The sequence below is a fragment of the Podarcis cretensis genome (genome assembly GCF_951804945.1).
Source record: "Podarcis cretensis genome assembly, chromosome: 14".
Lineage (NCBI taxonomy): Eukaryota > Metazoa > Chordata > Lepidosauria > Squamata > Lacertidae > Podarcis > Podarcis cretensis.
This window is the reverse complement of record NC_137183.1, coordinates 11,391,850-11,405,282: the sequence shown is the minus strand read 5'-3', so window position 1 is coordinate 11,405,282 and position 13,433 is coordinate 11,391,850. Positions and strand designations below refer to the sequence as shown.

Sequence of the window (13,433 nt, the reverse complement as noted above, 5' to 3'; positions counted from 1 at the left end):
TAACCTAATCAGATTATAGCCTCCAAAATATTGCAAGGCTGAAAGGGAAGATATAGCAGGTAATGGGGGCGAGTGAGAAAGATCAACTCAAAAGCCAGAGAGACTTATAGTCCAATCCTACAAATACTTACTCAGAAGAAAAGTTTAGGTCATGGGTAGGCAAACTAAGGCCCGGGGGCTGGATCCGGCCCAATCGCATTCTAAATCCGGCCTGCAGATGGTCCGGGAATCAGTGTGTTTTTACATGAGTAGAACTTGTCCTTTTATTTGAAATGTATCTCTGGGTTATTTGTGGGGCATTGGAATTCGTACATTATTTTTTTCAAAATATAGTCTGGCCCCCCACAAGGTCTGAGGGACAGTGGACCAGCCCCCTGCTGAAAAAGTTTGCTGACTAGGTGTTGTATCGGGTTTACACCCAAGTACAGTGCTTCTCAAACTCTTTTCTCTGGACCACACTTTCAGAATAACAACTTTCTTGTGCCACACCAATTTTTTTGTTGGTAAGAAATACATGGGGAAACAAAAAGAAACCACTCCTAGCAGTGCTCAATTTACAACATAGAACACAACTATAATATGATCATGGGACATGCAGAAAGTATAAAACAACGCAGCCGCATGAATCATGCCCAAAATATAATGTTGTTCTTGAATGTTCCCACCACACTTTCCATCCTCTCCTGCCCCACCCTTTGAGAACCACTGCCTAAGTATATGTGGACAGGACTGCAGCTTAAAGCTCTCTTCAGGTATGCTTAAATAGAAAAATACCTAACAAATTGTTTTTACTTGCTCTTCAGTTTTCTCAAAGCTTAGCTGATCACCGTATACTTAGATAAGTTTCCCTTCCTACAAAGTATTATGTTACAGAACTATCCAAAAGCAAATAATTAGAACGCAAATCAGCATTCCAAAGCTGAAAAGCTTATTTTATCACTTGTTTTAGTATTAGTACACTGACAACGTACGGTAGGGAAACCTCCCTCAAAAACCATGACAATTCCAAACATAGTATAGCGACAAGAAGAAAGTACACATACCAAAGACAGTTTCACTCTATAAAAGTTATCCTAACATAGTCTGATTAACCTTATTTACACAACTAAACCATACGCCCTATGGCTTGCCCACAATATGTGTAAAATGTATATTTATATGCAATCTTGCATCCAATTACAATTGAAGCCAGTAAGTTTCTTGTGTAACTGGACATAGGATTGCGGCCATGTTAGATAAAGTAGCAAGAAGTTAGCAAGCATAGATAATGGTGCTAGATTCACAGCTGAGGTATGTGTGAGAAGAGAAGATAAACTTACTTTAACATACATATAGTCCAAATCATCAACACTTTTCCAGTATCTCTGGTGGTGCAAACTCCTGGTAATCTGAGCAGCAAGCATTTTCGCCTTCACAAGCAATATGTCCTCCACGCAGAAAGACGTATTTCTGAGAGTGGGCAAACTGATCAGCCACACAGTTCAGACTGATTCTAGCAGGCGTCTCCCAGCTCGTCTGCAAGACTGATATTATCCACTTTCAAAACAACAGAAAAACCAACCATAACGCCCCTGTAAAGGGCAACGTTTGACAGCCATGTCAGATCACTGAATTCCTTCATTGTCAGGGCAATTTGACTTCCTTTGCAGCACAAAGAGCGAGAGTGTTTTCTTTCTGTGCCACTTGGAAGAATGATAAAACCCAACTGTCTTGTGATCATCATCAAATGGTGATATTCATAAACATTCCTTCAAACATTACTTTTACAACAATTAAAAAAAAGTTCCTCTATCCATTTACATCAAGCAGAGAGCTTTAAGTGCTCTTACATCCTATCAAATGATGGGCTCCCAATTACTTCCTCCATTAAAATTATAATTTAACAGACAGGGAAGCTCACAGGGATGTTCATATTCCATAATCTGCACCATGAAGTAAAATCTGATGCTTAAAAAAAAGTTAAGGCTTCATGATTGCCCTCCCCCCTGTTTCTCTTTTTATTTCCAGCCCCTGTCAACCTCTCCCACATTCAGGCCTCCCTCTCTAACCTCCTGCTTACATCCATTATATGCAAAAAAACAACAACAACCCCAAATTCTGCAAAAGGACTACTAAGTCACTATTGTTATCAACAAGACTATCATTCCGGAAATCTATATTCACGCCTATAAAACGGTCAAAATGGTTAAAAGATTACTAGCTGTGCCAGGGCATAGATGAGGAATGCACAGAATGCACATCCCATAGAATGCACATCCCACTGTAAAATAACACAGCGCAAAAGGGCAGCACCAAAACTGCAATGTGCATTCTGATGCACATTTGCATATCAGATTCATATCCAAAATTGTTGATACGGTAAATGATACACATGTATCCTCAGGCAGATAGGGGCATTAGCATGGAACAGCTCCCATACCCTGACAAAACCAGCTTATGCATAGTGTTGTTGTTGTTTAGTCGTTTAGTCGTGTCCGACTCTTTGTGACCCCATGGACCAGAGCACTTCTGTCTTCCACTGCCTCCTGCAGTTTAGTCAAATTCATGCTGGTAGCTTCGAGAACACTGTCCAACCATCTCGTCCTCTGTCGTACCCTTCTCCTTGTGCCCTCCATCTTTCCCAACATCAGGGTCTTTATGCATAGTAGCAAAGGTAAATATAGGAGCACCCCCAAGCTACATACCAATTCCTTCAGAGGGAGTACAGCCTCATCCAGAATTTCCCAAACTTCCAAACCTCAAAAGTGCTTGCCCAGAATTTCCATCTTACCAGGATTCAGGATCGGGGGGGGGGGGGGGGGGGGCGTTTTTTGGCTCTCATCCAGCCCACCACTGCATCCAGACACCAGTTCAAATAACCACAGCTTCTCCTGATTCAGAGTTAACAGAGAAGCAAATCTGGGCAATATCTGCATACTGATAGTGCAGTGCCCCCAGTCTCCTCATGGGTGCTCCCAGTTGCTTCAGCTAGATATCAAACAACATTGGGGTCAAAATAGTACCCTGAGAAACCCCACAGCAAAACTGCCAGGGGCAGATGCATAATTCCAAAGCTATTATCTGAACACAGCACCGTAAATAGGGAGTGGAACTGCAATAGATATAGTGCTACCAATTCCCAATTCTTGGAGGTTGCCCAGAAGGAAGCCATGGTCCATGGTATTGAAAACCACCGAAAGATCAAGCAAGAGCGACAAGGTAATACTCCAACCCACCCTCTCCTGAAGCAAAGCATCTATCAGGGTGATCAAGGTTGATTCTGTCCCCAAACCTGGTCTGAACCAAGACTAAAAAGAGCTTCCTCCAACATCATCAAACATTAAAAACTTCCCTATACAGACGTACCTTGGAAGTCGAACGGAATCCATTCCGGAAGTCCGTTCGACTTCCAAAACGTTTGACTTCCAAGGCGCGGCTTCCGATTGGCTGCAGGAGCGTCCCACAGCCAATCAGAAGCCGCACCAGACATTCGACTTCCGAAATTCATTCAAAAACCAGAATAATCACTTCCTGTTTTTGATCGTTAAAGAGGCATTCGACTTCCGAGGTTCCACTGTACAGGGCTGCCTTCAGATGTCTTCTAAATATTGTATACCGTATTTTTCGCACCATAGGGCGCACCGGACCATAGGGCGCACCCAGTTTTTATGGGGGGAAATCAAGGAAAAAAATATTTCCCCCCCCCCAGCCCCAAAGAGCAGCGTACAGGCTGCACACAACCTCTCCCTGCCAGAGGGGTTGCGCGCAGCTATGGAAGAAGGCAAGGCAGAGCGGGATGGATCCCGCTCGCTGCTTTGGCTTCCCCCTTAGCCCCGTGCAGCCTCTCCCTCCTGGGAGAGGCTGCGTGGGGCTAAAGAATCCATAGCTCCGTGCAGCCTCTCCTTGCGGAGTGGTTGCGCGCAGCTATGGAGCAAGCCAAGGCAGGGGGCGGGATGGATCCCGCTCGCTGCTTTGGTTTCCTCTTTAGCCCCGTGCAGCCTCTCCTTGCCGGGAGACCCTGCGCGGGGCTAAAGAATCCATAGCTCCGTGCAGCCTCTCCTTGCCGGAGAGGTTGCGCGCAGCTATGGAGCAAGCTAAGGCAGGGGGCGGGATGGATCCCGCTCGCTGCTTTGGCTTCCCCCTTAGCCCCGTGCAGCCTCTCCTTGCGGAGGGCTTGCGTGCAGCTATGGAAGAAGGCAAGGCAGTGAGCAGGATGGATCCTGCTCGCTGCTTTGGCTTCCCCTTTAGCTCCGTATAGCCTCTCCTTGCCGGGAGACGCTGCATGGGGCTAAAGAATCCATAGCTCCGTGCAGCCTCTCCTTGCGGAGGGGTTGCGCGCAGCTATGGAGCAAGCCAAGGCAGGGGGCGGGATGGATCCCGCTCGCTGCTTTGGCTTCCCCCTTAGCCCCGTGCAGCCTCTCCTTGCCGGGAGAGGCTGTGTGGGGCTAAAGAATCCATAGCTCCGTGCAGCCTCTCCTTGCGGAGGGGTTGCACGCAGCTATGGAAGAAGGCAAGGCAGCGAGTGGGATGGATCCCGCTCGCTGCTTTGGCTTCCCCTTTAGCCCCGTGCAGCCTCTCCTTGCCGGGAGACGCTGCGCAGGGCTAAAGAAGCCATAGCCCGTGGAGCCTCTCCCTGCCGGAGGGGTTGCGCGCGGCTATGGCAGAAGCCTGCATTCGCTCCATAGGACGCACACACGTTTCTCCTCAATTTTTGGAGGGGAAAAACTGCGTCCAATAGAGCGAAAAATACGGTACTTATACTGATTGTTACTGATCTCCTTGACATCTGATGGAGTCATGGTTTAGCATTACAAAGATGAACCACAGTGAACTTTGGGCTCACCTCCTTCTCCTTGAAGTACAGCTGTGAGAAGATAAGGAAAGTTCTCTTTTAGATTAACCTCACTTTAGCATGCGGTCTTGTGGTTAGTCTTAACTTTGGTTAGTGAAAACAAGCCAGCTTCGTGAACTATTGTTTGAAGTTGGTTTCTTTCCACTATCCATGGAGAATACTATGACCAGGTTAGGACAATAAGTTGAAAGTGGAAGCAAAAGATTCTGAACATCTCGCAGCTGCAAGCTCTACCTAGTAATACATAATCATGTTTTAGCATTGAATACTAATGAAATAATTCCCTCTTACATGGGAGGGAAGGAGGTAACTGCGTTTAAGATGATGCCTGCTTACAAACACTTGCATCCATCATCTAAAAACAAAAGTACCATGCTTTTTCTTTAGAACTAACGGGTTTTCTCATATGTCAAATTACTAAAATCCACATGTATACTCAACAAAGATTTCTTTAGTCATGTGGCAGCTCCAGAGTTACATATTCATTTAATGCCAATACAGTGGTACCTTGGGTTACAAACTCAATTCATTCCGGAGGTCCATTCTAAACCCGAAACTGTTCTTAACCTGAGGCACGCTTTCGCTAATGGGGCCTCCCGTTGCTGCCACACCACCGGCACACAATTTCCATTCTCATCCTGGGGCAAAGTTCTCTACCCGAGGTACTACTTCCGGAGTTTGTAATCCGAAGTGTTTGTAACCCGAGGTACCACTGTACTGTTCCCCTGCTTAAAGCTCAAGACCTTTAGACAACATATTTCCCAGACACCTGCCTTTCGTGGATCTTGTTTCTCCAGTTCTAACATACGTAGAGAAACACAGGCAAGACTCCATAATATTTACGAAAGGTGCTAAGAAAAGCCACCTCAAGATACAGAAACAAGATTGATCTGTTTTAAGTGCTTGTATTCTATAACCTACCTAAATTAGGGGGTTGCTTGACTGTATGCTATAATATTCCCACTTCCTTCACATTTATAGCACACTTTTTGATAACAGATGAAAATATAAAGTTATAATGTGTTAAGATATTGGATTAAGATTAAAACAAAGAGGGAAAGGATTTGCTGAACTAAATAATGTGAATTGAAATACAGAAAAGGGAGGTGTGAGGGAGTCAGGGAACTAAGTAAAGGAAGTATAAGGTATGAAAAGATGGATTTGTTTTTAAGTGTTTTTTTTCTCTTCTTCTGTATTTTGTATTTTGAAACTTTTTCCTTGTATTTTTGTATTTTTCTTATTTCGTTTTCCTTTTTTTATTATTCTTATTTCGTGTGTCATATTTTATGTAACCTTTTTTGTTTTGTAAAACCTTAATAAATATATTTTTTAAAAAAAGGAAAAAAAAGAAAAAACACATTTATAGCACACTTTTTACCATTTTAATAAAGTCCCATGATAAATGATTCAGGAGAACACAGGTAGCCAAGGGTGTACCTGGCGTGTACCTGCTTTTTATCATATAACAGCTAAGCACAAGTTACTGCTACTAACTCTTCTAGATGTGCATCAGTACACATTGTGGAGGGAATGCTGCATACAGAAGAAACTCAAAAATCTGCATTGTAAAGGTATGGTATGTGCGAATCCACTCTTACTTAGCATCACAGCAGTAGAACTCTGGAATTTTCCATTTCCAATCCTCTTTAAGCTATTCTGCTGAACCATCTCACAAAGTGCTGATTCATGTACTGTGTCACATCACAAAGGAGCAGAATACTGGGAGTGGTTAGTGGTTCTCAGATTTGAGCCTATTCAGCATTTATCTACTAACGATCTGCCACACCCCAGAGTAAATTGGCTTTGCTTTAGGTGGCAAAGGAATTTAAGAGCAAAGCACAAGTGCCACTGTTAGGAAATTGTTAAGGAAGCCTTTCAGGATGAAGCCAGACACATGCTATAAGACTTAACATGATTTTCTAATGTGGGTATTGAAGTCCAAAAGCATGTCACATATGAACACCCACATGCTTTCCACCCTAAATTGTGGATAGACGTGGCCAAAAATTGCCTGACTGATAACTGTGTCAAGGGTATGGAACACACAGGCTAAGTTGGTTAGAGCATGGTGCTGATAACGCCAAGGTTGCAGGTTTGATCCCCGTATGGGACAGCTGTGTATTGCATTGCAGGGGGTTGGACTAGATGATCCTCAGAGTCCCTTCCAACTCTACAATTCTATGATTCTATATTGTATTTCACGGAACACCTAACCATACTGGACAGAGCCATGATTGACTTTACAACCTTCCTTGCTCATTGTTACTTTGCTTGCATTTGAAACACCATAACCCCAAGATGTACACAAGAAATAACTGCTGTCACTCCGCCGTATTTAAATTGGCTCTGCTGAATGTCTGCTCTTATTAGTGTCATTTAAGCAAGCCGCTTTAAATGTGCATGGGCCAATACAAAAGTGAGGATGTTTCTTCTGAAGGGTGTTTGGGAGGTTTCGTTGCATTTTTCTTACTCTGTGAAAAACAACCCAACTAATTAACTCCGGCTGAAAAAATAATTGCTCATGGAGCAAAAATTACAAGTTTAATTTTTAACTGTACAAGTCTACATGCATTTCAAAATACATCCCCTATGACCGATTTGTGGAGCAAGAACACCCTTCCAGGAACAGAGCTCCATCTCCCAGAGTAGGCAGCCCTGCCCAGGCTGATTTCATTTCCTCAGAAGAAACTCAGGGTTCAGATGAAGCACTCTAAACCACTATTTAGCAGATGATCTGCTCAATTTTTTCACAGCTTCAGACTTGTCAGTCTACAAAGCTGATTGGAAACTCTTTAGCTTAGTTCACATTTTCCGTTAGCTTAGGTACTGTTTACACAGTGTCTGGGTTTAATTGGGAAGACTCAAACCTGTTTCTGTCTTGCTGTGCTATTGCAATTTTATGGCAAGTTTTTCCAAGAAAACTGTTTCTCTCTAGGCTACCAGTTCCTGCTGTCATATAACTGAGCTTGAAAACTGTGATGATGAAGTATTTCTAGCCACTAGGAAGGAAAAGATAGACAAAAGAATTGGGTAGCAGTGACTAGATCTTTTTGCAGGGGCTGGGAATCAAATTTCCAAAAAGCACTATGTATAGTAATTTTGAAGAAGTGTTTCATTTTTCAGTAACTGAATTAACATAGATGGTGGACTAGTGCTACTTTACTTCAGTAAATTGAAAGTAGCTTTATTTATTTCCAATGCTAGCATAACATAGATTTCTATACCATCCTTTACTGAAAATTATCAGTGTGGTTACATACACACACATTTATATTATTATATTATATTATACTATATTATTTCCATAAAATATTTAATTATATAAAAAGCAAAATTAAATATACTATTAAAGGACTGAACTCATCAGCCACTAAAAGCCTGCTTTAAAAAGTGTCCTTTATTAACCGGTGTCTGAAAAAAATACAAAGTTGGGATGAGATGCAACTCAGTGGGGCGGTAACTCCACTATTTTCCAATTATATATTTGTAGGAAATGCTGGACAGCTCAACACATAAAATCCTAGAACTGAATACATTTTAAGCATTGAAAGCATATATAAAATAAAATGCAGAAACACAGTGAAGCATCTTCCCTTTATTACTATTATTTTATTTTATGATATTTTATTTATTATTTAATATTATTGGAAGGACGATACAGCACAGAAGTGGGCAGCATCTTATTAAAAGAAAAACAGAAATCGCCTTTTAAAAGTAGGGAGAAGTTAGAAAAGCACAACTTGAGATGTGCTTACCCGAGAAAATGTAAGCAAAGGTTCCTGCCACTTGTTTTAGAAAATGATGAGTTTTAAACAGCTTGCTCCTGGCTGTACTTACATCTATCACCACTGAAGTCAATGCATGATGTCATTAATGTGAACACTTATCTCAGTGAGAAGCCCATTATATTTATTTGGAGTTTTAACTGAGTCTCCTGCTGGCTACAAATAAGGCCTAGGTACTTTTCTGCAGAAAAAACACAAATGTGACTTGTAGACACACTCAGATATTGATTCATCTGCATTTAGATCATTTTGCTTTTTCTTCTGGGTAATTCCTAGGAAATAGAATATGGTCTAAGAGTGGAGGAACTTCTTTGACGTGTGAATATTTTTCTATACACCATAATCACTTCACACAAACATTAGTTTGCTTGGTCTGTAGAAAGTGCCAACTCCAGCTAGCGCATAGATCCTGGTGTGATTCATGTCTGACAACACTTTACGCATAAATGCCCACTATAGTAAAAAAAAGATCCGGATGCTATAATGCCTTGTTTTCTTTTGTACCAATTACCAAATTGTGTAAATTACAATCTCCACATTAGCATTTCTCGTTTGATTTAAACACAAATGAAGCCTTACATGCTCATAGTATCAAAAAAGAAAACACTAGCGGGCAGTTCATATTTTTTATGACTCCTTCAATCCAGGAAAATCAGGTGCTCAGACAAATCCAACACACAAAGTCCTTTAATGTTGCTTTTAATTACAAAAAGTATCAACTGCACTTACATGAAAGTAACCGTGCTGGAGGAGACTCTTGAGAGTCCCATGGACTGCAAGAAGATCAAACCTATCCATTCTGAAGGAAATCAGCCCTGAGTGCTCACTGGAAGGACAGATCCTCAAGCAGAGGCTCCAATACTTTGGCCACCTCATGAGAAGAGAAGACTCCCTGGAAAAGACCCTGATGTTGGGAAAGATGGAGGGCACAAGGAGAAGGGGACGAGAGAGGACGAGATGGTTGGATAGTGTTCTCGAAGCTACCAGCATGAGTTTGACCAAACTGCGGGAGGCAGTGGAAGACAGGAGTGCCTGGCGTGCTCTGGTCCACGGGGTCACGAAGAGTCGGACACGACTAAACTAAACAACAACAACAACCCCACTGAACTCAATTGGACTTACTTCTGAATAGACATGTATAGGATTGCATAGTTAGTCTCTTCTCCACTCCCCCAAAAAGAATGGGCTTCATAAGATCACTATAGACCTTCAGCATGAAGTTCACCTCCCAGTCCCTACTTACACTGGACTATTATTCTTCTACTTCAAATGATTCCACATGCACCAGAGATAAGCTTTTCCAGAGAAGCCAAACACTAATTAAAATTGTGTCCAAAATGAGTTATAAAATAATAGCTAGTTCAATAACACACACAGTTAAAAGTACAGACTCTACCCCAAAGCTAAAAAGTAAACACAATATTAATATATACACTTACAAAAAGTTTGTGTTCTTGTACTGCAAGCTTTATGAACCCAAACTGAATTCCACCAAGCAGAATTAAAAGAAGAACCCAGACTGAAAAACATTCAGATGATGTTCCATAGATTGAATAAGAGGTTATTTGTTTTGAATGGCAAGACCCAAATTCTATGCTACCTATATTGTTCACAGAAAAATTGAAATGGATTGCATTGTATGGCTGGCCTGATGACTACCTAGCTAGTCTTTGTTATTAGAGCAGAAGATGAAGTTGACTATACAAAGAGAACCAGTGAAGTTTTGCCAGGAGACACAGCTTAGAATTCAAGCTTATAAATGCAATAAATGAGATTAAAATAGATATTAATTTAAATGCATTAGAGATGAGAATTTGACATTCTCAATCTCTGGGCTTCACAGAACCCCATTAGGCCTAGAAACAAAAAATATCGGTAGCAAAGCTAGGGATTAATTTGAGAAGCATATTCAAGAAGCATGGCCACAACACCCTGAGCTAGAGAACTCTGTGACAATACCACATCTATACATATTGAAAAGCTGATATTTCACATATCATGATATCTAATGTGATCACCGGAGACATATGATGCATCTACCAAGCCCTTTTTCTCTTATTCTGTATAGCATATTTCCCCCATCCATTTGTATGGAACAAGAGAAATAGCTGGGGAACTGTTATCTCCCTCCTCACAGGCATTTTTAAATAAATGAAAAGAACTTCCAAACGATAGCACGAGGCACATGACTGAGGTTTGGCTACACATATAGACAATGTGTGTGTTCCATGTCTATAGCTATGGCCATAATTAAAGTTTAGCTTGGGAACCAAGCGTGATGCTGCAATTAGAGTGTTCTTTGTATGAGTTATCCCAACACATCACACAGCCCAATTCATTAGCACTGAAGCTTCCCCAAGGGAGCTGCCGAGTCAGGCTGCTAAGAGACAAGGAGTTTGCATCGCCTGCCCTTCCCTCCCTTGGCATAACCTAGCTTTCATCCACCACCAGCTGCGCATCCTTGGAAAACAAGGGAACCTAAAAACCACCACTGCCAAGGACTGCACTCTGCATTATTTCCTTCCAAACTGCAAGAGTTTTCATTACTGTGCAAAAACAAACACCAGCTGATTATAAGGAAATCAAGCATGACTCATGCTTATCTAACAGAAGATGTAAAAATGCAATGGTCTGAGAGCGGGCACGTAGCTGGGATTATTATGAGCAGAATTCCTCATCAGGCAAGCAGTAATACAACCGACAAGGCAAACTCTCCTCCACCACCCAAAGCTCCAGCCGCAATAAATGATGCTAGGCTTTCAGGTGCCACAAGATGACAGCATGTGGTGGAAATGTTAAAGAGGGGGGTGGAGAGAAATAGCTGAGGAAGAGGACATAAAACAAGGTAACATGTGAGCGAGCTGCTCCAAATGAGGAGCAGTCCCTTTGTTTTCTTCACTTTCAGGTCACCAGGAAGGAGAGAGGAAGGAGACGCAGGCAAGGAAGATGCTGCTCAGCCACAAGGGCCCTGAGAGGAAGGTGACAACCGGCCCATCCCAGCCCCGCCAGCCCCTGAATGCTACAGGGGGGTATAACAGCATCGCAGAGTCAGAAGGGATCCCGGGGGGGGGTCATCTAGTCCGACCCCCTGCATTGCAGGAATCCAAAGGAGCTCCCCCGTGACAGGTGGAGCACCCAACCTCTCTGCTTGTGAGGGAGGCCGGCTCCTCGTTCCCTAACCCGACCCCCGAAAATAAAATTGAAAAAAGGTGGGGACGGCAGAAAGAGAGATGAAGGCGAGAAATGGCTCATAGGGACCAAATCCATCCCTGCTGTGTGTGACTTATAGGCACCACCACCGCTCGTCGAGGGCCTGGCCCCATTCTCTACACACACACACACACACACACACACACACACACACACACGGCCGTGCCGTCGCCTTGGCAACGAGGCCCACCCCCCTCCCGCGGCGTTGCCAAGCACCCTGCAACGGCCTCGGCCTCCCCTCGCCCTTCATTCCCGCCTTGGCAAGGCTGAGGGGAAAAGCGTAGGCCTCGTTGGCGCCCGTTTCTCTCCCCCCCCCCCCCCCCGCCGCTCACCTTTGTGTACAGCTCGGACGCTGCCATGGCTGCAGCGGCGCTGCAGGGGCTGCTCCGGGCGGGCGGGCTGCGGCCGCGATGGCAGCGGCTCTTCGCCTCCGGGCTGGAGCGAGAGAAGCGGCGAGGAAGCGAGGGAGGCCGGCCAGGCAGGCAGCCAGCCAGCAGGGCGGGGCGGGGCGCGCGCCGAGAGAGGCGAGGCGGCGAGGCGTCTTGCCGCGGCGGCGGCGCCCCGCTCACGGCTGCCACGGTTTCTCCTCAGGAGGCGGCTGGGCTGGCCCCGCCATGTTGCTACCTGGGAAGGGCGAGGAGGATGGGGGTGATGCAGGCGCGCAGCCGGCTCCCTCCTCCTCCTGCTCCGGCTGCAGGGGCTCTTCGTGCATTGTGGGTACCAGCAGCCGGCGCCGGAGAAAGGCAAGGCGGCCGCCGGGCGGCTCTCGTGGGCGCGCGCTGCCTCCCACCGGCCGCGCGGGCGAAGTGTCGGCGGGCCGAGACGAGGAAGGAGCCACCTCAGACCCGGGCAGCTCGCTCCCCGGCCCAGGCCGGCCTCCCGCAGAAACCCAGAAGAACCTGCGGGTGGGCTGTTGTTTTTGTGCTTCTTTAGAAAAGGTTTCGCGAGCCTTGGTTTGCATCCTTTCTCGGGTGCATCCTTTCCATGAGCAGGGCCGGATTTTGGTTTGATGAGGCCCTCAGCTACTGAAGGCAACGGGGCCCTTTAGATGTCCAGCTGTCCTTAAAGTAAAGGTAAAGGTACCCCTGCCCGTACGGGCCAGTCTTGACAGACTCTGGGGTTGTGCGCCCATCTCACTTAAGAGGCCAGGGGCCAGCGCTGTCCGGAGACACTTCCGGGTCACGTGGCCAGCGTGACATCGCTGCTCTGGCCAGAGCCAGAGCCGCACACGGAAACGCCGTTTACCTTCCCGCTGGTAAGCGGTCCCTATTTATCTACTTGCACCCGGAGGTGCTTTCGAACTGCTAGGTTGGCAGGCGCTGGGACCGAGCAGCGGGAGCGCACCCCGCCGCAGGGATTCGAACCGCCGACCTTTCGATCGGCAAGTCCTAGGCGCTGAGGCTTTAACCCACAGCGCCACCTGCGTCTCTCCCAGCTGTCCTTGGTCAACAACAAATTGTCACTGTTTCTTGTGCTGAATATATGCTATATGGTCGTTTATGGCCCTAATAAGGTACCTAAAGCCAGTTCCACATGCAGAATGTAGGCAGCCTATATATAGAGGGACCCCTGACCATTAGGTCCACTCATGACCGACTCTGGGGTTG

The 13,433-nt window shown here is 45.1% G+C and overlaps 1 protein-coding gene across 6 annotated transcripts in view; it reads right to left on the bottom strand.

Annotated features, from left to right (window-relative positions):
* Positions 1 to 12,306, bottom strand: part of MYO5A (myosin VA) — a 123,933-nt gene extending 111,627 nt beyond the window's left edge. For 2 of the 6 annotated variants that reach the window (XM_079953127.1, XM_079953128.1), the window contains exon 1: positions 1,320 to 1,635. In XM_079953127.1, coding sequence (XP_079809253.1) covers positions 1,320 to 1,403 — 84 coding nt within the window. In that variant the 5' untranslated portion in view covers positions 1,404 to 1,635. Of the gene's footprint in view, positions 1 to 1,319; positions 1,646 to 12,158 lie in introns of those variants that run through there. The other 4 variants (XR_013833028.1, XM_079953126.1, XM_079953125.1 and 1 more) reach the window with 4 other exon arrangements.
* Between the last annotated feature and the right edge of the window lie 1,127 nt (positions 12,307 to 13,433).